Source organism: Mycetomoellerius zeteki, unplaced genomic scaffold, assembly GCF_001594055.1.
Source record: "Mycetomoellerius zeteki isolate Tzet28-1 unplaced genomic scaffold, Tzet1.0 scaffold92, whole genome shotgun sequence".
NCBI classification, from domain to species: Eukaryota; Metazoa; Arthropoda; class Insecta; order Hymenoptera; family Formicidae; genus Mycetomoellerius; species Mycetomoellerius zeteki.
The window spans coordinates 242,823-266,094 of NW_017257958.1; the positions used below are offsets into that span (position 1 = coordinate 242,823).

Here is a 23,272-nt window from a genome sequence, read left to right on the forward strand (position 1 = left end):
CGCGGGATGCATCTGCTCCGTTGACGCTGCATTCATACTATATCTGATCGTTCTGATCTCCGAAGGAGCTTTCGTGCGCGACGCCCTGCCACGCTGCGTCATGGGAGAACGGGAAGTAAAATTGCGGGAGTGCTCGCCAGCGAGAGAGAAAGCATGAGCAATCCAATCTGTACCGGACGATAATTATCCTCAGTGAACGCGACGAAATTACGACCGGAGATGTTCCGTAAAGTTTTGCGTGTTATTCTGTGAGAATAAAATAACAATTAACGTACATGTGCATATGGCGCGGAATAAACGAAGGGGACAGTTTTCGATCAGATCGCCACTTAATTCGTGAATTCTAAACGGTACGTTATATCCGTAGTGTATATATTATGTATTTTATTGGTTTTTTATTGTTTCTTCATCGGGTTTATAATGGTCGTATAATGAAAATTACTTACCAACTCGATTCTGTTACTTCGTGTATTCTTAGTTCATACTTACCTATACTACATACAACGAAACATAGGGAAGTGTCCGCCTCCGATTTTAATGAGTTTTTAATATGTTGTAGTCTAGACCCAAATAGGGCTCATTTTCTTTTGTACATGTCCATACGCACTTTTAAATGGTAAAATACACATTTGGTTATCATGTGTGGTATTAGTTCCTTTTGAAGCAAGTAGCATTGAAACTATGTAAGAGATGGAAAAAATTTTTCAATAAAAATTGAATGGTTTTAAGAGTACTTTATAATAACGATTTAAACAGTTAACTTGTATAGTCGTTACCTTTACAATTGTTGCCGCTGTTTTTCAGCGAAAAAGTGAAAAGGAAACTTTGAAATAAAAAAATTGTTTAAATCGTTATTATAAAGTACTCTTAAAACCATTCAATTTTTATTGAAAAATTTATATGTAGAATAAATTTATATGAATAAATAAATAAATTTATATGTAGAATAAATTTATATGTAGAATTAATTCACATATACAAAATAGTTTATTATATATAGTCGAATAAAACATTTTATACTCGTTTTATAGTTATTGCGAAATATATAGTTTCTTCAACCATGTATGTGTATATAAATTCTACATATAAAACTTGTATATTTATCACTTTATATTTAGGAGAAACTAGAGATACAGTAGACTATAATAGGGATAGGTAGACTAACCGAATGTACGTTAAAAGTTTATTCTTTCCTTGTAGTCCAAGATGTTCCGATTGTACAATTTTCTAAACGATACATTATTCCGGCCTTTTATTTCCAAGCGAAAATGTCACTGCGATCGAGCAGTTTAATCAGTCCGTGAGGCAATTCGCACCACAGCTCGCGCACGATGGAAATCAACCGAGCGCCTCGTGGAATAATCAGGAAGCTATTATAACGGCTAGTCGAAGCGGCTAAGTGTCTCATTCGTTCGTTCGATCGTACAGCCCTTTTTCACCCCGACAAGCTTTACCCATCCGGATCGGAAATTATATACGAAGCACCACGAAAGACAATCGATTTTATAACAAAATTGTGAACATATGAAAGAGGGATGAGAGATACAGTTGCGGCTAATGACACAAACGGAGATATTTTCCACTACGTTGACTGATACTTATCTTCCATAGGACACGCGACGGAGCACGTAGAATGAAAATTAAAAATTTAAATGTGACACAGGAAATTTCGGCTCTATAACGGAACGTATGATTTACGAGCGGATAAAAACCGACTGATAATTTTTTGAATTTTTAGAACTCTTGTTGCATAATACATATATCTATATATTGCGTTACGCATAATGGGATCGACCATCGGGAAACTGTGCAATGTCACGCACTAGAAAACTATTGTTTTATCTTTAATTTGTATATGGAACTTTTAATTTGGACTTTTAACCAGGAATTTTTAATCTGAATATAAAATTTTATTTTTTTGTTCTTAGAAAATGACCGTTATCGAAAAAACATTTTTGAAAAAAACATTTTTAGGCTAGTTGTTCTTCGTGAGGAAGAATCGAAATGATATTCTACGAACATCATGCAATGGCCTTTTTACGTATCGTGCAAGAGAAAAACTGTTTGGTATTTGTAACCATAATTACATATTACTATAATTATGATTATGACTACTATAGTAATATTAGTAATAATAACTATAATTATACATATTTTGGCGTTCCAATATTCACTGCCAGTATTGAAAATCTCCATAATGTATATTATAGATTTTCGCTACTGGCAGCGAATATCGGAACGCAGCCAAAATATATATAATAACTATAATTATGATAACGTGTAATTATAGTCACAAATACAAAAAATTTTTATGATTTTCTGTTTCTAATATTGTAATTCAATATCAATATCTATCAATGTAGATCAACTTTAATCTCGATTTAATTTACTCTACGTTATATTTTTGAAATTCTTGAAATTAAAAAAACATAGAAGTAAGCTAAATCGAGATTAAAGGGTTAATCTGCATTCGTACAAACAGACAAATATAGTACCGGAGTCATGAACCTTAGAAACAAAGGGTTTATATATATACTTGATTTACGAAGGTATACGTTACAATATGAAGCCATTTGTAGGCAATCTCGTAGGCAACGTAGCGCAGCGTGACATTGGGCGCGTTCAAGTTGACAAAGCGGCTAACCTGCTCGCCAAGCAAATGAACATAATTGGTTGTTACTTATAGATCCAACCAATCATATTCAATCGCTCGGTAAGCACGCCTAGCCGCTTTGCCGTCTTGAACTCGCCCAACGTACGTGTGTTGATTACACGTTACGATGATTCGCCGTCATTGTATCGTGAGAGCGACAGCGTTGTAACAATAACTCCTTTACTCTCCACCCACACACCCTTGCGAATATCGTAATATTCGTGAGAATTTTCCGGTCGAACCCGCTTTTCCTCTTGTACGAAGGGAGCGCCGTCTTTAAGCCTTTACATCCGCGATTAAATTCGAAATTGAAGACGATTGAATCGACCTTATAAATACCTTTTTTTGCTTCAACATCATTATCGCGATTGACAGCCCGATCAATTTTCCTTTCGGAGCACGTTCCAAGGACTGCGACTGATAAAATGCAATCTAATAGCTGGAATCATTTATCGCTGTTCGAAACGCTTAACAAGATATACATCGGATATCTATTTCTACAAAAAATACTCGTACAGCCTTTACTGTTCTTTTTTATAAAGTTTTTTTTTATCGCATAATAGAATATGAAAGTGAGATACAACATGAATTAGATGATTCCATCATATGACCTGGCTCTTTCCCCGACTGAAGAATGTGAAATTTTCACTTTCTCGTTCCTTCGCGCGATTATTAATTAAATCGCGTGTTATTAATTTAAATACGTATATACGCATACGCCAATCTTATTCAATCCATATTCGGTTATCTCGACGCTTGCGTAAATCCGTAAATTATGCTTGCAATCGGGCAGTCGCGTGATTTTTATCAATTCCAAAGGCCGTGGCGAGTGGTTGCGCTCGTCGTTGGTGAAAGTGCGCGTTAGGCGGCAATCTCGTCGAGAGAGACTTTTCGAGGCTCGGAAATACATGAATGAACGCGCATACGCGCGTCACGCGACATGTACCGTTGCTCGGTTGAAGACCGGGGACGGCCCGGTGTGCTTGTTTCAAGGATCTCAGAAGATTATCAGCGAGAAATCGCTTTTTCACGAGAGAACCCGAACGGTGAACACATTAATGACGAGAAAAACGAGAAAACCGAATGGATGAAGCGTTCCTTAAGATGTGCCTCCACTCCAAAACGAAAACTGCGGATCGTTAAGGATCAGGCTGCGATATACATATACATAGTGATGCTTAAGCAAGAAGGAGCGCGAGAGAATATTTATGAGGTCGATTCATTCGGACTTAATTCGTCGACCATAAAAAATTAAGTAGTAAGTTGAATTAATAACAAAAATTTGAATGGTTTGAGACACGTAAAATTTGTTAAGTTTGACACAAATTTTCCAGTTGTATATAAATTATGTTTTTTGGCTATTATTTTTTTCAAATATTATTTATACTAATAATATTAAAAAAACGACGCTCAATTGAGTAAAATCAAATTTGTATAATAGAAAAGGGCTAAGAGCAACAGGTTTGTTTTTAGTGTAAGGACGATTAAATAGTACGATTAAATAGTAGCAATTAAGAACTTGATGTTACTCTTAGCCCTTTTCTATTATACAAATCATTTACAGATTTATACTGTAGAAAAGAGAAAAGTTCTTGCGACTATAATTACATGGTAATTTACCATATTTATAGTTATAATATTAGTAACAATAATTATATACGGTTCAATAAATATATACAGGGTGTACAAAAGTCCCGGACGCTTCAAATATCTTGAAAAATAAGCGTTTCTGGAAAAAATGTTTAAAGCTGTAGGGCTGAAAGAAATTAAACGGTGACATTTATTTGAATTTTGGATGACTTTGAAAAGCCCTGTCAAAGTTAACATAAAAATCTCAAATGGAAACTCCTATTTTTTGTGTTACATATTCTTGTAGTTGAAGTCGACACGTTTTCAAAATACTATAATAAAGTATTTTTCTAATTAGTACTTAACAAATTACAAGGCTTGAAAGTTATAGTTATACCAGTACCATTGGCATTATATCGTTACCTTAGATGTATCGCATAGAGGTTGCCGATCGTATATTTATACATCGTGTGTGAGTGCGCGCGTGCAACTTTCAAGTATCGTAACTCGTAGTATTGATTAGAAAAATACTTTATTATAATGTATAGTTGACACTGAAAATAACTAAATATATATATGTATTTCTCGATAGAACTAAACATAAATATAATTTTTATTACTAACATTGTAATAGTGATAACCATATTATGATAGCATAATATAATATGATATCATAAATTAATTGAGGTATACCATGTAATTATAGTTATTAAAAACTTTTCTCTTAATGTAGAATCATATTTCTTAATTACTTTTCTAGCGCAGACTAGCACGTTAGTTGCTAGTGAAAAAATTGTGTAAACCTCACTTCATGTTAATATGAGATTGACAATGAAAATCGATCTTATCGTTCACCGCGGATGATTTATTTCCATGGAACTTTCACTCACCGCGAGATTCACTTTCTTCTCGTGAGGACTCGCGAGCCTAGGATAATCCATCGAGAAGCGAACTCCGTTGCGGAGTTCTCGATAGAGTTCTTATTCTTACAAGAGTCTGAACATCGTTGTCGGTCAGTGGCCATGTATGGATTCGAATCAAAAGTTTACAGCCATAAGGCACGGAATATTCAAATACTATTAAAACAGATACAAACTAAATATTTATTTATTTTTCTTAGGCTGCTAGTTTTCGGACCTATATTATTTATCCACACAGTCCGTATTTCGTTTTCTTTGGGAAAATTACACATTTTAAATCCTTGTGTAGATAAATTTCCGCAAACTTCGACTATACATTTAGGCATGTCAATACTACAGTCTAGATTACAGAAACTAGATTAACGTAATCTACACATAGGTACGTCAAAAAATTGTATTCATTGGCACAAATTTCATTATGCATTTTCTATGCATTTTTAAAAGATGTTAATCCCTATGAAACACAAACTTCTCTTTTAACACCCTTCGTAAACTTTATAAACTATACAACTTGGCAAATATGCTTATTGTTATTCTGCTGATCACTTTCACATTATCATAATCTGGAAAACTTCTGGTTTCAACCCAAACATAGCGAAGCCAATCAAAAGTCAGACATATACGGTGTTTAGAGTTTTAATAGGGACTCTAGACTTATAGATTCGTCGTTGCATTCCATACCATCGTGCTGATTTACAGGAACACACGGTGTTTAGAGCGAGCACGTTCTCGGAGAGACAAGGCCGTTTTTGCTCGGGGAATGTACATATGTAATGAAACGCGCTGAGTTTTTCCAATGCTCGTCGGGACGTGCTTGTGCACGCGATAATATAATTGCAATTATAATGTACCCGCAACGCCATTAATGACGGTCGCATTAGCATGCACGCGGACGGGATAGGTTCGCCTTGAGATATCTCCGTGACGTAGTTTGCGAGATGTTAAACACGTGCGGTATTCGCGGTGCGTCGCGTTGCGTGTCTGCTGTGCGTAGCGGCTATTACAAGATGAGTTCCGGATTTGTCGTCTCGCACCTTCAGTTGTTCTATCGAAAAAGCTGACAGGACATGAAAATCGTTGAAAGCCATCAGCCCCTGTATTCAGTAACTCGTTATGCAGTCGTAATGTGTTCATAACGACAATCGCGCAGCTTTTTTACTATGTAAAATATCTGCGCAACTGTCATTATGAACACACATGTATAACGATTGCATAACGAGTTACAGAATACAGGGACAGCAGCGGAATTCTGTAACTCGTTATGCAATCGTTATGTGTTCATAATGACAGTTGCGCAGATGTTTATATAGTAAAAAAAACTCCGCAACTATCATTATCAACACATAACGACTGCATAACGAGTTAGAGAATACAGGGATTAGGATGTAAAAATCATCCCAGTAGATGCACCTAGAAAAAACAATGATTGTAATTACTATAATTTAAATATGTATAATTTATAGTCATCTTCAGTGCCAACTACATATTTTTTTATAGGACTATAAATATAATTATTATTACTATAACATTATAACAATAATAACTATGAAAATGGAATTCCTAATTGTAATTATTTTATCATGCAATTATAGTCACAAAATACCAAATACGTCGTTACAAAAAACGACGTACATGTATTATGTAAGCCATTTACATGTAAGGCCAAAGTGGATAATTCTATTTTTGAATTTAAAAAAATTTTAATGCCAACTCTTGATTGATACTTTGGCTCTAAAATATTTTAAGATTCAAAAAGTGAAATTAATCACGACATTGTATGTCCCGCTATGAATATTTACGAAAAACTAAGAATTTCTAAGACAAACAAACCTCACTCTACATCCTACTACAAATATCTAGGAAAAATTAAGGACTTCTAAAATCTTGTCTCAATCTATGTAGTTTTTCTGTACTTTTTTTGTTAACATTTTTTTTTCGCCATTTTTATATATATACTCTATTATATTTAATTTAAATTATTTTTTACTATTCAACCTAAATTTGTTTCACACGAATTGTTTCGATCACCACTAAAAATTCAAGCTTGAAATAAGCCTCTATTTCTTGATTGTTGTTCACATCGCGGTCTAATATGATACTTTAATATTGTTAAATTTGTTATTCTTATAGATACAGTCGATTATAATAAGCACGCACACAGACACTTGCTCAAAACTATCCGTTTATAATTTTTTTAATGTTATGTGATGCTACTACGGCACGCCATCTTATGGCCACGTATTATTACATTCTGCATTCTGTCATATATGTATCAACTACGTGTTTGATACATATCCATACATTTAAATATGCACAATATACCTTCTACTTATTACATACGTATCATATACGTATTTCGACTTGGATATGCACAATATACCTGCTACATATTACATACGTATTATATACGTATTTCGACTTGAATATGCATATTATATCTGCTACATACGTATTAAGTACGACTTGGATATTTCATATCCATTGTGTTAATTACGTATTTAATACGTACATTATATTTGATATGAAATGAAACGCAATGTACATGCAATATAGATACTTAATTTAAGTATTTAATATGTATTTGCGATGAAAGGTGTTGTGCGGGATGTATTCACTTTTGAAAGTTGATACGACAAGATGATTGTGATAGAAGCATTTAGTCATGCTATTGCAATTGGCCGTTCTTCATATTGTAATACTGTCTGTTATTTGAGAAGAAATTGGAAACTCTGCAGTTTATTGTTATAACGATTTATTATTAGAAGAGAGAAGTAACGTTTTTTATCTCCACAGACTTTGAATTAATTTTTGACGAATTTGTGCAACTTTTACCGTGTATTAATATTCAAGATTTTAATAACTATTCTTATTGCGATATTTTCTGTTAGTTTGGGTGTATATTTTATTGTTTCTTAACATTGAGAGAATAACCCAAAGTTGAATAATAACCTAAGTTGAATAACCCACGTTTGTTCGATTTCTGTATTTGAATTATACGATTTATTAAATATTATCTGCATTCAACACCTAGCTTCGACTCATAACGAGTATTTATTTTTAAAAATTTTAGCTAAATACATATATATATATATGTATCTATTTTTCTTTCGTGTGCATTGAAATAAATTGGTAGCTTAATTCGTGCTTATAATATCGTAATTTGTATTCGTCAGAATAGATTTATGAAATGTGTCGAGAACTCTCTCTCTCTCTCTCTCTGTGGTAAATTAATAAACAGCTGTAAGCCCCTTGATCGATTCGTGAAATAAATATTACAGATAATGTTCATTTCACTGGACATCTAGGACACGCGTACTAAATCGAATTGTTATTGAAGGACAATCAGGAAACGAGCATATTTTGGCGCATGTCGCGAACGCGTTCTCGTACGAAAAATCTAATTTATTTCGACGTGCAGGGAGAAACTTATGTGATCTCTAGCTTCACAAATATTGAGATCGCCGGGGGGGGGGGGCGCGAGAAAAACGACGCCGGGAGCAAAGGGAGATAGTTGGCGCTTATGTTAGTGAGGTCGACGTAAAGGCAAGTTTTTACGATTGCAACGTAGGGAGAAAGAGCTTCTGCACGATTCGGGCTCGATCTCGCGCAGCGCAGCGCAGCGGCGGTGACCCACTGACCTGGAACCCTGGCATCTCGCGCTATCGGTTGATCCAATTTTCCCGCGTGTCGTTGACTTGTTCCTGCGTCAGGACGCGCCGTAGGGATGCGTTCGTCCCTGGTAGTCATCGATTTCCAGGAATGGGAGCTGCGCCCCGATGAGCCGCGCGCCGAATCGCGCGTTCTCGATTCTCCTTTGGTTCTCTAAGATCACACGTACGTCTCTCCTCTCTCTCTCTCTCTCTCTCTCTCTCTCTCTCTCTCTCTCTCTCTTCTTGTCTCTCTTTTGGCTCCGCGACTCACCGTGACTTCCCCCGAATGTATGTACCATGTTCGTCGCGTCGAGGATTGTGAGGTCGAGGAAACTACGCGGGATCCTCCCGCTGGACCAGCAGCAGCAGCAGCGGCGGTGGCGGCGGTGGCGGTGGCAACAGCAGCAGCAGCAGCAGTAGCTCGCAGTCGATACCGCTGCTGCGTCGAGGAAACACGAGACGCGCGCGACGGACAGGGGGAAGATAAACCGAACTCTCATAACATAGAGAGTAATGAGAACCGTGCTCTGGATATTCGATATCGGATTGCTTGATCAAGCCTCTCCCGTGGTTCCGCGTTACTGATCTTCGCTCAACTCGCGGACAACCGAACCCGAAGTAGAGTCATAAGTGGCTGTCGATGATTAATACTTATCAGACGCGAAATGAAGACGTTTACTCGTCCTATTCGTTTCATCGTGAGAGTAAATTTGCAGTGATATAAGACAGGGAGAAGGGATATTACACAAGTGTCGGAGCGTGGTAAGATCTTGATAATAAAAAGGGCAGAATATCGCGGATAGAGTAAGAAGAACGCAATGGTAGAAATAACGGCGATGATCGCAATGCGTTTGTGAAATCATAAAATATATATATATATATATATATATATATATAGAATTTATTACTCTTCAGCATTACATAGCCAAGAAGAGGACTTGGTTTACAATAGATTCTTACCTCCTTCATCCTTCCATACTTCATACGCGCTCTTATTTAACTATTTTTATTATTTAATTTATTTAACTATTTATTTTTACTTTCTATCTCTATCCTTATTCATTGCCACTTTGCGATTGTTACATATTTACATCACCTTACACCTATCTAAGTTAGTCTTATATTATCTTATGTTCTTATCTATGTTCTTGCACTACTTATTTTATTATCTATTTTCTATAGCCTATATCCTATTTCACAGCCGTATCTTTTCACAGCCTTTCACAGCCTTTCACAGCCTTTCTTATCCTACGCAATATTTATCCCTATCCTAATACTCCCTATCTCTCTCTTCCCTTTTCCTTCTCGGTATTATTTCTTTATCTTTCCATAATTTCTTTATTATCTTATCCTTACAATCGTCCAATTCCTCCCCCATAACCTATCTATAACTTTTTCTTTCGCTTCCCCTAATTCCTTAAATCTCCCACTCACTTCTTCGCATTCCTCTACATAGTGTACTATATTATCTCTACCTTTTCCACAGAATACACACTTCGTTTTATCTTCGTCTCCTGCTAACCAATATTTGTTTGCCTTCTCCATATTTCCACACTTCAGCCTCGCTAACGTCCTTACCTCATCTCCTTTCCTTATTAATTCCAATCTTTCTTCTTTCAAATAAATCGTTCCTCTTTCCTTATCTCTAATCTCTTTATATTTCTCATTATACCGGGTCTTTTCCAATCTATTCTCCCATTGAATCTGCACATCCCTTTCCCTATTAATTAACTCTTTCTCCAAACTAACCGATCCATTCTCCATTACTTCCGGGACTTCTATTCCTCACCCGTTCCTATTATAACATCTTTCTCTCTCCCGTATCTATCTTCCCATCGATATCCCTCTTTTTCCTCCCAGCATTCTCCTACTAATCTTCCTGTTAACCCTTTCTTTATCTTTTCTTCGTATCTTCTCGCTCTTATACCCCATCCCACCCTCATTTTGTCCATCGCTAATTCCCTCATTATCAAATATCTAGGTGTGCAAAATTATCCTATGCATTACCCTATTCTCTGCTTCGCCTTCATTTGCTCCGCTTCTCCTATCTCCACACTTTATTCTCCTACTATTTCTATCTACTTTACTTACTAATATTATTCGCTAATCGCATAAAAGTCGCACAGCACACGCTACACGCATACGTACACTCACGCGCCCTCTAACCAAGTCCATGTAGTGAATACCGAAACAAAGCTGACTCTCTCTCGAGTAGATTTAAGATTTGGAAACACAGAAAAGAATTTCTTTCAATACAGCGGCGTAATAACATTATATCGTTGCGTTTAGAATTTTAGAGAAAAAAAAACAATTATGAAAGTAATAGCTATACAAACTTTAGTAATTATTTGCGATAGGGTCTTTTTTGAATTTTTATGTTTTTTTTCTTGCTTTTCGTGAAATTAAAAATCTTTGTTGCGACTTAAACAGTGATAATCAACCAGAGGGGTCCAAAAATGTGTAACCTGCTTATTTTTTTTTTTTTAATTTATTTACCAGCATAACTCTTCCAACTTTTAAAAGAGCCGATTTCACTTCTAAATACAACTAATACCTATAGTAATTTATGCCTATTTCACTGCGTCATTGTGATTTAACTTATTACCGAGATTATTAAATCTTTACTAAATAGATGAATTTATTATACTATATGCTAAAAATAATCGAAACTGAAAAGATTGGACAGATCCTAACACAAGGTACTGAATTATCACATAAATTCTCCGCTTTAAAAACACAAAATTACATAAGAAAATAGTTTGTGTTCTTGGAGAAGATAGAATCCTTAAAATTTCATCGTTTGTTGTTTCAATTTCCGACATATTGTTGAAATAACGTGCACGATAAAGTGATACCTTTATTGCCTGCGATTACGATCCTCACAAGGTACGAAGAGAGCCGTGGGATCTCGGGGAGCACTTTGACCTGCGACGGAGTCACGTTCATTATGACTGTAAAACAGTCAAGGACGTTTCCAGATTGCCGGAATTGTTTTAATTTACGTGCCAATGTCTACGGAAAAAATAACATCCTCGAGAACGATTGGCAACAGGCTCCCTGTTCTAATTCGGACAATTCTCTTCGCTTCGTTTTCCGCCCACGCCACGCGACGACACGCTCACGTTTGCACGCTCGCCTACATTAATTAACCAGGCGTTAGCCGTTTATCTGTCACAAAATCAGTTTCGTATCGAAGTACACTTGGAGTGCGAGTGCGACAATGTACTCGTAGACTTAATGCACTCTTTTCGCACCTCGTTATTAATCGCGCTTTAATAGCGCGAGCTCTAGTTGCAATTCGCAGATCCTTTACTTTTTTTTACTTTTATCATTTTTCTTTCCCTTCTTCGTTATACTTCAAAACTATGGTGTTAATATAAAAATGTTTTATTAGTTGCCATGAATTTTTAATTAAATTGTGTTTATAAGGCGTTTTGAATTTGCAAGTCACTTATTTCATAAATGTGTTCATTGAATCAATTTGAAGTTTTTTTTTCTCTACTTGAAATGTCGAGAGAAATCGTTATTTAGTTGATTTGTTACATTAAAAATATTTTTATATATAATTTATAATTATAATAAAGATATTCAAGGTATTTTTAAGATATTTTTTCTATTTATATCTTTATCTATAATTTATAATTTCTCTTCGAAATAAAAGAAAATTACTTCAAGTTAAAAAAAGAATAGAAAATTTACACATTTGACGTTTTGAATTCTTTAAAATTTAGCTTCTAAAAAATCTTAAATCCTATATGTACCTATAATCAATGAACGTGATGATTTGTTGCAGGTGCAGTTGAGAAATAATTACCGAAAATGAGTTGCATGTCGCAGTGCGCCAAGTACTTTCTCTGCTTCTTCAACTTTATTTTCTTTGTAAGTATACAAGTTTTCACTAATTTAGGAATCGAAACCTACATTCCCTATGTTTGCGAACCTAATCGTAATTCAGCAGTATTGCAATTAGCAACAATTCGTTTATTTCCTCGCAAATCTTCACTTTGAAATTATCGAAACATTTCTCACTCATTTTATATGCGTTTAATTTAGCCAATTATACGCGTAGTATCAAAGAGTTAAGAAGGATTAATCCGTCAAAGAAATTCGCAAACTTTCTCGGTGAAGTGTATAGTTGAATTACACGAAATCTTCTCTCATAAAATAATCTCTCGATTCATACCGTTAGAACTTTTGATTTTTTCAAATGTATTACTAATATATCACAGGAATGAACGCTAGAATAAGATCGTTTTGCAAGGCACCGTTGTGCTCTATAATACAGATTGACGAAATGTGTCGAAAGCTTCTTTAGTTATCTTCAGCAAGCGAAGATATAATGTAATGTTCAATCCGTATGATGTTTATTTCTCAAAGCGTCTTGTGACAGTCGATATCAAGATTTACGTAGTGTGTAATTAGAGATGAAAATGACCAAATTTTATGATAATTTACTCGGTAATTTACCGTAAATTAGTCAGTAATTTATGAAGGTTGATAAAATGGTAATTTAAAAAAATTATAAAAATAAAGTAATTTGATATAAGAGTACATTTAGTCATTAAGTTAAAAAGTTTAAAACACTTTATTTAATTTAAATTTTTTATTTTGATACTACTTATTGATATAATAATTAAGAAACTATATAGGTACGTAGTAACTAGAGAAACTTTAAATAAATTATTAAAATTTTGAAAACAAAAAGTGTAACAGGTACAATAGTCTTAAACTATATTTTCAATACCTTATAAAATTAAATGATAGAAATAGAAGAAAAAATATATCGTAGTGTAACTTTTCAAATTACGTGATTTTAAAAAATCACGTACTGATTTGGAACAATCCATTGCGTGATTTACATGTTTTAATTGCATGATTTCGTTATGTAACTTTGTGACGTAATTTTTTTCAATAGGGTACGTTTAGATTTAGTCAATAGCCCTGTTATTCCATCAGCGATTCCTATTAGGAATATTGAATGATTGTATAATTTTATACAATACATAAGTACGAAAATACAGTCTATTTGTGTATAAAACTATAAGAAACAACAAATTTTACCAAAATTACCAATAAATTACCATTTTACCGTAATTTTACATCTCTATGTGTAATCCTTGAATCAGAAAGAGAACTACTCGATACATTTCATAAATTCAATCTATCGAACACAAGTGACGGGTACGCAAGAGAGAATTGACCTATTTTAGTTTATACTTATAGAAAACTCACATTTCTCTCTTCTGTAAAGTGTGTACGATTTTGCTCAAGTATATAAAAATTTGGGCAGACACAGAGCTGAAAATAATTGTGTTAAACCATCAAAATAATTATGTATAGAAAATTCAAATATGATAAGCAATGTTGTAAAAAGTTTTGATATTCTAGCAACCAGCTTGAACGTTTTATTCCGCGTATCAAGGATTTCTTTGTAGAAAGGAGATTATCAATTCTGTTATCATGTAAATAGTAATTTTTTGCATTAAATTATTTTTTTAATTATTTTAAAGCTTAGAATGTCTCTCTCGTTCCAGATTTTGAATGGGAAAAATATTAGGTTTTGTCACACATAATTTTTAATCATAAATTTCGGAAAGGAGAGGGAGTTGAACTTCTCAATTCCTCCCTGGATACGCCTATGCATCGTACATAATTATTTTAATGATCCAACAAAATTATTTTCAGATCTGTATCTAACTACTAATTTTTTCAATATTTCAACAAAATCGTGTTCTTTCCGTGTAGGGGATTGCTCCAAGAGCAATTTTAAAGAAGGCTGATCGAACACAAAACTTGTAGGAAAGACGACATACGAAGTGAAATTTGTTTTTGCAAAAATCGCAGGCAGGAATCGCCTGCCTGCCTCGCCATCGAAGCATGAGCGTTAAGACCTCTCTGTCTTCTTTGGTAGCCTTGAGGTCCACGAAGCAGAACGGAAACCTACACATTAAAACCTCGTGTTTTTACAGATCGCCGGAGGAGCAGCATTGACTGTCGGTATCTGGCTTTTCGCTGACAGAACCTCGTTCACCAATCTCATCGCGAAACTCGATCAATCCGACTTGCTGGTAAGATGAAAATAGATTAATTAATTATTTCAGACGTAGATCTGCATTATAGCGACGTTGCTGGAAAGGGAGGGAAGGGGATCCAGATTGCACGCACTTGTCCCCAGACATTTCTTCTACCTTGTTTTTCGAGGAAGTCATTAATTGACATTGCGCGCGGCCACTTGCTCGCGTGATCGTGGTGTACAAGTGGCGAATTGGCCGAGTACCAAATATCCAATGAAACGAACACTGTACGAACGTTGCAGAGAACGGCGTATCCATGCCGTGCACGACGTGCAGCGAAGTTTGATAAATTTAACTTTCAAATCAATCTTAATTCTTACCTTCGCGAGTTTGAACAAAAGCAGGATAAGTACTTTCGATACTTTAAACGAGCTGGACAATTCCTCGCGAAAATACCGGTTTGCAAACGAGTTCCGCTGTGCTAAAATCCTGTTGCAGCAATCCACGAGCATTTCCCACTGCTTTGTTAAATGTGCGACGATTTTCATCACCGAATTCTGACAAATTTTAAGCTGGAGATATTTATTATTTAACTCGACATCTCTCTCTTGACGTATTGACAGTTCTTCGATGAAATGTTGTCTTCGCGTGAACGCGATTGACTCTTATTGGATCCGTCGGAGTCTCAGCTTGATCCCATATTAAATTTCATTTAGGGTTACCATATCAACATTTTCAAACACCTCTTTTTAGGGTGTTCAAAATAATTATGAACATAATTATGCGCTACCCTGCGCGGCAGTATTATTATTCCAAATCTACAATACATGTGGTTTCAATTAATATTAATACGCAATTTTTTTACTGATGTGCAATTGCAAAGTAAAAACCTATAATGTAAACTATTTTTCATTAATGTGAATTCTTTAATACATTTTATATTTATGTATTTAATTATTTTATTGATATTTTAAAAATACCACTAAAAACACACGTAGGAACAATTCTAAAAATCTATAATAAAACTTTTTATTTTAAATAAAAACATTTTGTATTTATTTTTTTTTCAAGCCAAAGTGTTCTTTGATCTAATTGTATGTAAATGCCAATAAAATAATTAGTTATGAAATATCTAATCAAATGACTGTTCTGACCTATTTTAATCTCGCATATCCGGGCTTGCAAGCGAAATGTCCGGGATTATTGGCTTGTAAGTTCTAGTTTACTTTGCAATTGCACATCAGTAAAAAAATTGCGTATTAATATTAATTGAAACCACATGTATTGTAGATTTGGAATAATAATACTGCCGCGCAGGGTAGCGCATAATTATGCTCATAATTATTTTGAACACCCTAAAAAGAGGATGGCATCCGGGGAAGGAGGACAAATGGCAACTCTCTAGTCCCATTTGAAATAATTTTTTATAACGTTTCAATTGAAATGTTTTTAAATTTGTGTGATATCGTTTTCTATATTAAAGCATAATTAATTGCGCTTTTTATCAATTCTATCTGCATAGGCTGCCGATTTTATTGCTATTTCTCGAGATTTATTGTCGAAAGAATTTCATGGCAGAGACGTCCTATCCCCTCCTCGTCAGAGATACATTAGAAGAAAAATGACTTGCTCGTATCCTTACAGAGTCGGCTATTCATACTGTGAGTTTCTCTTGCGTAATCGTGCTAATTACGTCGTAAGTCGTTTGTTACGCAATTAGCGGTAGGTGTAACGAGGAAGTTCGATTTGAACCAAATTGAGTTTGTTATCGATTCTCGTGCGATTATCATATTTATCATATCAGTAGAAAAGCTCTCTTTTCTTTTATACGTTTAATTTGTAGGTAAAACGTATAAAAAATACTTTTTACTTTCGACTCCTTATGCCCCGTTCTGTCGATGAATCTTTTCGTTAATATTAAAAAATTAATTCAATTGTTAACATTGTTGTTATTAAATCTAATTCGGTTTGCGTTAACATGCCTCGCATTGTACGAGCACGTGCGAAATGCAGATTTGTAACGAGAAACGCGTGACGCGTATTATACCGTACCATTGTTTCTAACACATGAATACGTCGGTGTCACTATCGCACGTACGTGATTTTTCTATTATATGTTACCGTGTCGTCGAATCGATAATGTAAACGCGCATATTCTTCTTTCGGATTTCCATTTTAACACTAACGTTCGCGTAAGAGGTTCCCGCCAGACACATAAAAATAAAATAAAACACATTCTTTTGTAATTTTTTTTATTTTAGCAATATAACTACAATAATTTGGTCTTTTTGACTATAAAATAATAAAAATATCTGTTACAGATTAATGCATTGCTTAGAAAACTTATAATTTTTTCTCATTAAAAATCCCCTTTTAACTTTTATTACAGCCTTACGTATTTGGACGTTCTGTTATTTAATTTTTCAAGCGTATTTAATAATATTTTTCTTTGTGAACTTTTTCTATCCGTTTTTTTATCATCCATGGAGATTTTTTGATGAAAAAAGTAAGTTTTCTAGGAAACATACCATGAAAGATACTTTTGTTATTTTATGGTTTAAAATAATAAAATTATCGCTAAAATAAAAAAATTACGCAAAAATATTTTGTTTTGTTTTTAAAGCTGTCCGGGAATTTATGAATGGTAATGTATAAATTCGTTGAAATTTACCAGATAAACGTTCAATCCTCCAAAAGCTCCGACAAAGCTTTGAAATCTAATAAGTGGAATGTGTGTAGGAACTAGATCAGCTTAAAGATAAACATCCATTTCTTTTGGAAAGATGCCAAACGTACGATAGAAGATTTAATGGAGATAGCCTGCGAGGGATATGACATGTTTTAGATGATTTTGTTTGATTTAATTACTGGTTTATATTTTTTAGTTTTATATATAGATAATTTTATAATTTTAATTAAATAATTTAGTGTAAATGATTTATTTAAATCCTGAACATATACTCGTTAGAGTTTTTAAAATGTTTTACCACTTTGGAGAATTAATTGTAAGTTTTCTTAAGTAAGTGGCACTTTGTTCGTACAGGTATTATTTTAAAAGAATTCACGAGAAATTACTTATAGCACGTGTGATGACATACATACACTATAGGCTTTCTTTAACTACGAGCCGCTTAATGGTACCGGATAATCTACGGTTTAACGAGGTACTTGACTCTATAAACTACACGAGAGAGAGAGAGAGAGAGAGAGAGAGAGAGAGAGAGAGAAAAGGGGCATAAAAGAGTGACTTACCTTAAAGGCCGCAGTTAAGGGGATCCTAAAGCCGCCTTATTATCGACTAAATCATATAATTTTTGTATAACAAATACTTTTTTCTCTTTCACAGATTCTCTCTCTCGAAAATCCTTTTCCAGGATTAAAATATACGCATTAATACTTTTTTGTAAGGTGGAGTTTATGCCGAAATCGACCAAAAATTTCGAAATTGATATATTTTTTACCATTTCTTAGTGTAACATGGCGTCTCAAGCTGTCAAGTCGTGACAACATTTGCTTGACACGAAAGTTTTGCAACCTGTACTTATTACAAAATAGTAATTCACAAACACATAGTTTGCAACAAATAACGTCGAGTTCTTAGAATTACACTTAGACGCTTTATCACGACAAATTTGTTATACGAAAATTGACACGAACGTGTGACTGAATGCATAGGTTGCGTGAGATATTTGTGTGGCAGTATATAAAGACATGTCGATGCGCTGGAAAAACAGCGACATCTAATGATTTTGTCGGAGTTCGAGCTTCGCTAGTACTATTGGAGTAAATATTTATTTAAAATCCGCAAATTTTTTTTCTGTGTAGCAACGTATTTACGTCGTATCTTTTGTAATTATATCTTAAGAGGACAACCTCCTGCGTAAAAATTTCAGCACAGTGATGTCTTCATCCATTGGAAAAGTACCAAACCAGGATGCGCACAATTACCCGCTGCGCACAGTTCCTCCACTTTCCCCTATAATACTTGATTGAAACTTAATATTGACGTCTAATTTAAACTGAAAAACAGTTTGACAAAAATTATCGTAAAATTATATGTTGGCCGGAAACTTTTGGCAGTCACTGTATACATATAAATCAATTATATATTAATATATGTATACAAGTTATTTTATGTATATATACAGATGCAAATGTAGGTACTTTTTCGCCGAAAAAGAAAGCGAGAATCGACGGGCCGATGTGTGATACGCGACGTGGGTATAGTAACGTTACAGGCAGGAGAACGAGAAACGTAATTATCGGCACTTGGTCGCTGATGAGATGATTGGTTGTCACAGCGCAACGCGTGGGAGGATCGGGGTGCTCCATCGGATTCGTGGCTCGCTCGTATATTATAGGTACATGCAAGGGGCCGAAGCTCCTCGGATGATTTTATGCGGCGAAATCGACGCAGCCCCGCTTCGATTCTCTCGTTCGCTGAATGTTCGGCGTCTCGAACATTACGAAATCTCGCCTGAAAGCTTTTTTTTATATTTACATCGTCCGTTTGTGTGCTCCCCGGTGGCGGAGTTAGACAGCGGAACGCCGCGGAAAAGTAAAAGTGCCGCTTTCGTTTGACGAGTTTCGCGCAGCGAAAGGGCAACGCACCTTTTCCTGCGATCAAGTGACAAGCATTATAATTAGAACAGTCATTCGCCTAAAAAAAACTTCAGGTATCGTAAGATTAGGTTTCTGTTATAAAATGAAATATGTCGAAAATGAACGTGGAGATGGTTACTAAAATTAATCCTTAACTAGAAATGTAAATCCTTAACTAGAGATTACCGTCAAATTCAATTTGATAATTACTTACGGTAAAATTACGGTAAAATGGTAATTTATTGATAATTTAAAAAAATTTGTTGTTTTTTTTATAGTTTTACGCAAACGGGTTTTATTTATGTTTTTCACATTAATGCATAATATAAAACAATATTCTTCTAATATTCTCGTTGAGAATATAAATCGCTGATAGAATAACAATAGGATTGTTCACTAAATCTAAACGTAAAATCTAATCGATGCTAAAATCCGTTTTCAATATATGGTTCCCTAGAAATTTGATATAGTGATCAAAAAATAAAGAAAGCGATGGAGATTAAAAATTCCAGTATTTTTTTTACACAATTCCTTGTTTTATATTTTAAAATCTAGCTTTTACTGAATTACTTAAAATTATTGGTATTTCTGTTTAGATATTCCGGCAGTAGTGCAATTACAGAAAGATTATTTTATTTTTCATTTATAATTGTGTCTTTGTTTTTACTTTAATAAAATCTTTAACAGTTTAAATTTAACAGTTTAACAGTTTCGCTAAAATAGCAAGCAAATAAATTAAGGTTTTAGAAGTTTAATTACAAAGTAAAAAATATAAAAATACAAATAAAAAATCAAAATATGTACAAAATATTTTAAGATTACTGTACTTGTTAGATTTTTTCAGAATCTTAATTAAAAAAAAAACTTATTTGAAGTTTCTTTAGTTTAGACTATGCCTAGTCTTTTAATTCTCATATATTCAATATACATACAATAATTGAAAGAAATAATATTACACATTAATATTACATATTGGTATACAATATATTATAATATACCAATATATGTAATACCAAAATGAAAATATGAGTTAAATAAAGCGTTTAATAACCAAAGGCTAAATGCTTTTTTTTTTACATCAAATTATTTTATTTTTATAATTTTTTCAAAATTACTATTTTACCAGCCTCCAAAAATTACTGACTAATTTGTCGTAATTTACCGAATAAATTACCGTAAAATTTGGTCATTTTCTCTATCCTTAATGTTATACAAAGTAATATGAATTACTATGATTCATTTAGTTGCCACTAAATATCGTTATGTTAATAATAATGTCGGGCTGTATGTTGAAATAAACTCGTTTCTAGTTTCTCGAAGGGATTTCCAAATGATAAAGACATATCTGGAATTTTATATAATAAGATGATAAAATAAAATTGTAGTATTGATTCGTGCTATAAGGTATATGTAGAAATTACTGTTGCCTAGCTCGACTGTTGTATTATTAGCAAAGGCTCGGTGACGCTTAGAAAGTCTCTTCTAATCACTCTAATCACTCGAACGGATATAACTTGTGTCCGTTATATCTCCAGCTAGCATCTCTTAGAAACTTCTCGTGAATATGATTCAATTTGCAAATTATGTGGGTTATTGTTGTTTGAGATATTAAGCGTAAAATACCTGACCGTTTCTATCTTTGAAGAGAATTTTTTACGCAGACTAGACTTAATCTCAGAGTCGTTTGTTTTATCGACTCAATAGGACTTTACACACATACGATGTAACAATACGTAGTGATGTCATTGACATCACTACGTACTGTTACATCGATATCGCATGCACACATATGCATGCATATACCTTTGTAACGCAATTTCGTATCGAATCAAATGTTTAGCAATAAGAACCTGACATTGTTTGTTCGTATAAACTACTAATCTATAGACTATTACGTACAATACAATTTCGTAAGTAGAGATAGTAGAGCTTTTATATCAAGCAAACATCTTGACGTTAATAGCTCTAGATGCCATCATATACCATATATTGGACTCAGAAATGATAGATTTCAATTTTAAAAACTTTTTCCATTTTTCTCAATATAATTTCTACCTCACAGACATGTATTAATTATATTATTAATGCGTATACTTTAATTCTGGGAAAGGATTTTTAAATCTGTAAAAAAAAGAAGTTCCGACACAAAAATTATTGTGTTTAGTCGGTAAAACAGATGACTTATTTAGGATCGCCTTAAAGTTCTCACAAAGGATCCGATTGATAAATTTTCTGCGAAACTTTGTGAGAACTTTAAGGCGATCCTAAATAAGTCATCTGTTTTACCGACTAAACACAATAATTTTTGTGTCGGAACTTCTTTTTTTTACAGATGCAATAAATTTATTCAACTAAGTACATTAACTCTACATATAAAGCTTGCATAATTGTTATTTATACAGACTGTCCGGTAAGTTTTGACAAGCGCTCATGTGTATATAGAACGAACTAAACTGAGCTTAAAGTCTTGTACCATTTTGCAATTTTCGTAATAGTTAACAAGATATTAATTACTGAAAATCGCCGAATATTGGTTTTCAATAATTTTTTACTCAAATACTATCAACTTTACAGAAAAACAGCAAAAGAGACAAAAATTGTTTATTTTCTTCTCATAAAATTCTGAGAATTTTTTCAGAATTTTTTAATACCGTATTTTCTCATGTTGGTGAAAATAGTTGCTAATAAGGAAATGCAATACTAAAAAGTTGATAAAAAATTCTGAAAAAATTCTTAGAGTTCTATAAGAAGAAAATAAACAATTCTTGCTGTTTTTCTGTAAAGTTGATATTATTTGAGTAAAAAATTATTGATGACTAATATTCGGCGATTTTTAATAATTAATATCTTGTTAACTATTGCGAAAATTGCAAAGTGATAAAGGACTTGTCGACTCAGTTTAGTCCGCTCTATCTACACACGAGCGCTTTGTCAAAACTTACCAGACACCCTGTATAGTGCTATACCACTATGTTTCTGAATGTATGTACATATAGAAGATTGTAAATGGATTGTAAATGGAAACGAAAGTTGGCGACAGACATAGTCGATTAACTACCTCTTGGGATACCCTTATCACATATTGTTAAAGATATAGTATGTCGTTTACATTTCGATAATAGTTTCATCAGCCAGAGAGTATTCCGACCCTCCAGCTTATTTCGTTAATTGCCTTCCTGTTTAAGCGATATTGATGGAGAACAGATAAATAGCGGTACAGTCTCATCCTTGGACAATAATCAGCGTGAATAGTCATAGCGGTATTAGTCAGAAGCGTTGGTGACACGCGTTGATGACGTACGAAATACGAGCGGAGAGGAAGAGGAGGGGGGAGAGAGAGAGAGAGAGAGGTTGAAATTAGAAAGGAAAATTTTTCTCGTAAAAGAGAGAAAATTCAGAGGACCTGGCTTTCGCTTAGATATCCGTCCTCCTTTTTCCATCGGGCACGTTCGATGTATCCACGAGCATGAGGGCGAACAGGTATTTAGGACATACGCCGTTAGCTCCAGAAAATGCATTAACTCGCTGACGCACGCGCAACATACGTCCGTGTACTGTAAATGCGCTAAATTGGGTCATTTCAGAGCAACAGCTCGTGCTCGATGATGTACGACGATTCTTCGTATGCGTGTGTGCGTGCCTGTGATAGGTTGTGTCTTTATTAGGGCCTCGTGTTATTTTAGCGTTAATCCTTGAATTGCCGACGATTTACCCTCTCGAAGAGCATGATAAGAGTTCTGTAGATTTCTACGTTCACTGACAGCTATTTAAAGCGATTGTAATAAAATTAAAAAGAAGAGTTTTTTTTTAGGTTTTTTTTACACATGAGCATCGGCAATTGAAATCTTCTGAAAGATTTTAAAT

At 34.1% G+C, this 23,272-nt stretch overlaps 1 protein-coding gene across 4 annotated transcripts in view; it reads left to right on the top strand.

Annotated features, from left to right (window-relative positions):
* Tsp66E (Tetraspanin 66E) overlaps window positions 1–23,272 on the top strand; it is a 48,071-nt gene that overhangs the window by 12,218 nt on the left and 12,581 nt on the right. For 3 of the 4 annotated variants that reach the window (XM_018460167.1, XM_018460168.1, XM_018460171.1), the window contains exons 2-3: window positions 12,586–12,671; window positions 14,762–14,860. In XM_018460167.1, coding sequence (XP_018315669.1) covers window positions 12,612–12,671; window positions 14,762–14,860 — 159 coding nt within the window. In that variant the 5' untranslated portion in view covers window positions 12,586–12,611. Of the gene's footprint in view, window positions 1–9,194; window positions 9,555–12,585; window positions 12,672–14,761; window positions 14,861–23,272 lie in introns of those variants that run through there. The other variant, XM_018460169.1, reaches the window with a different exon arrangement.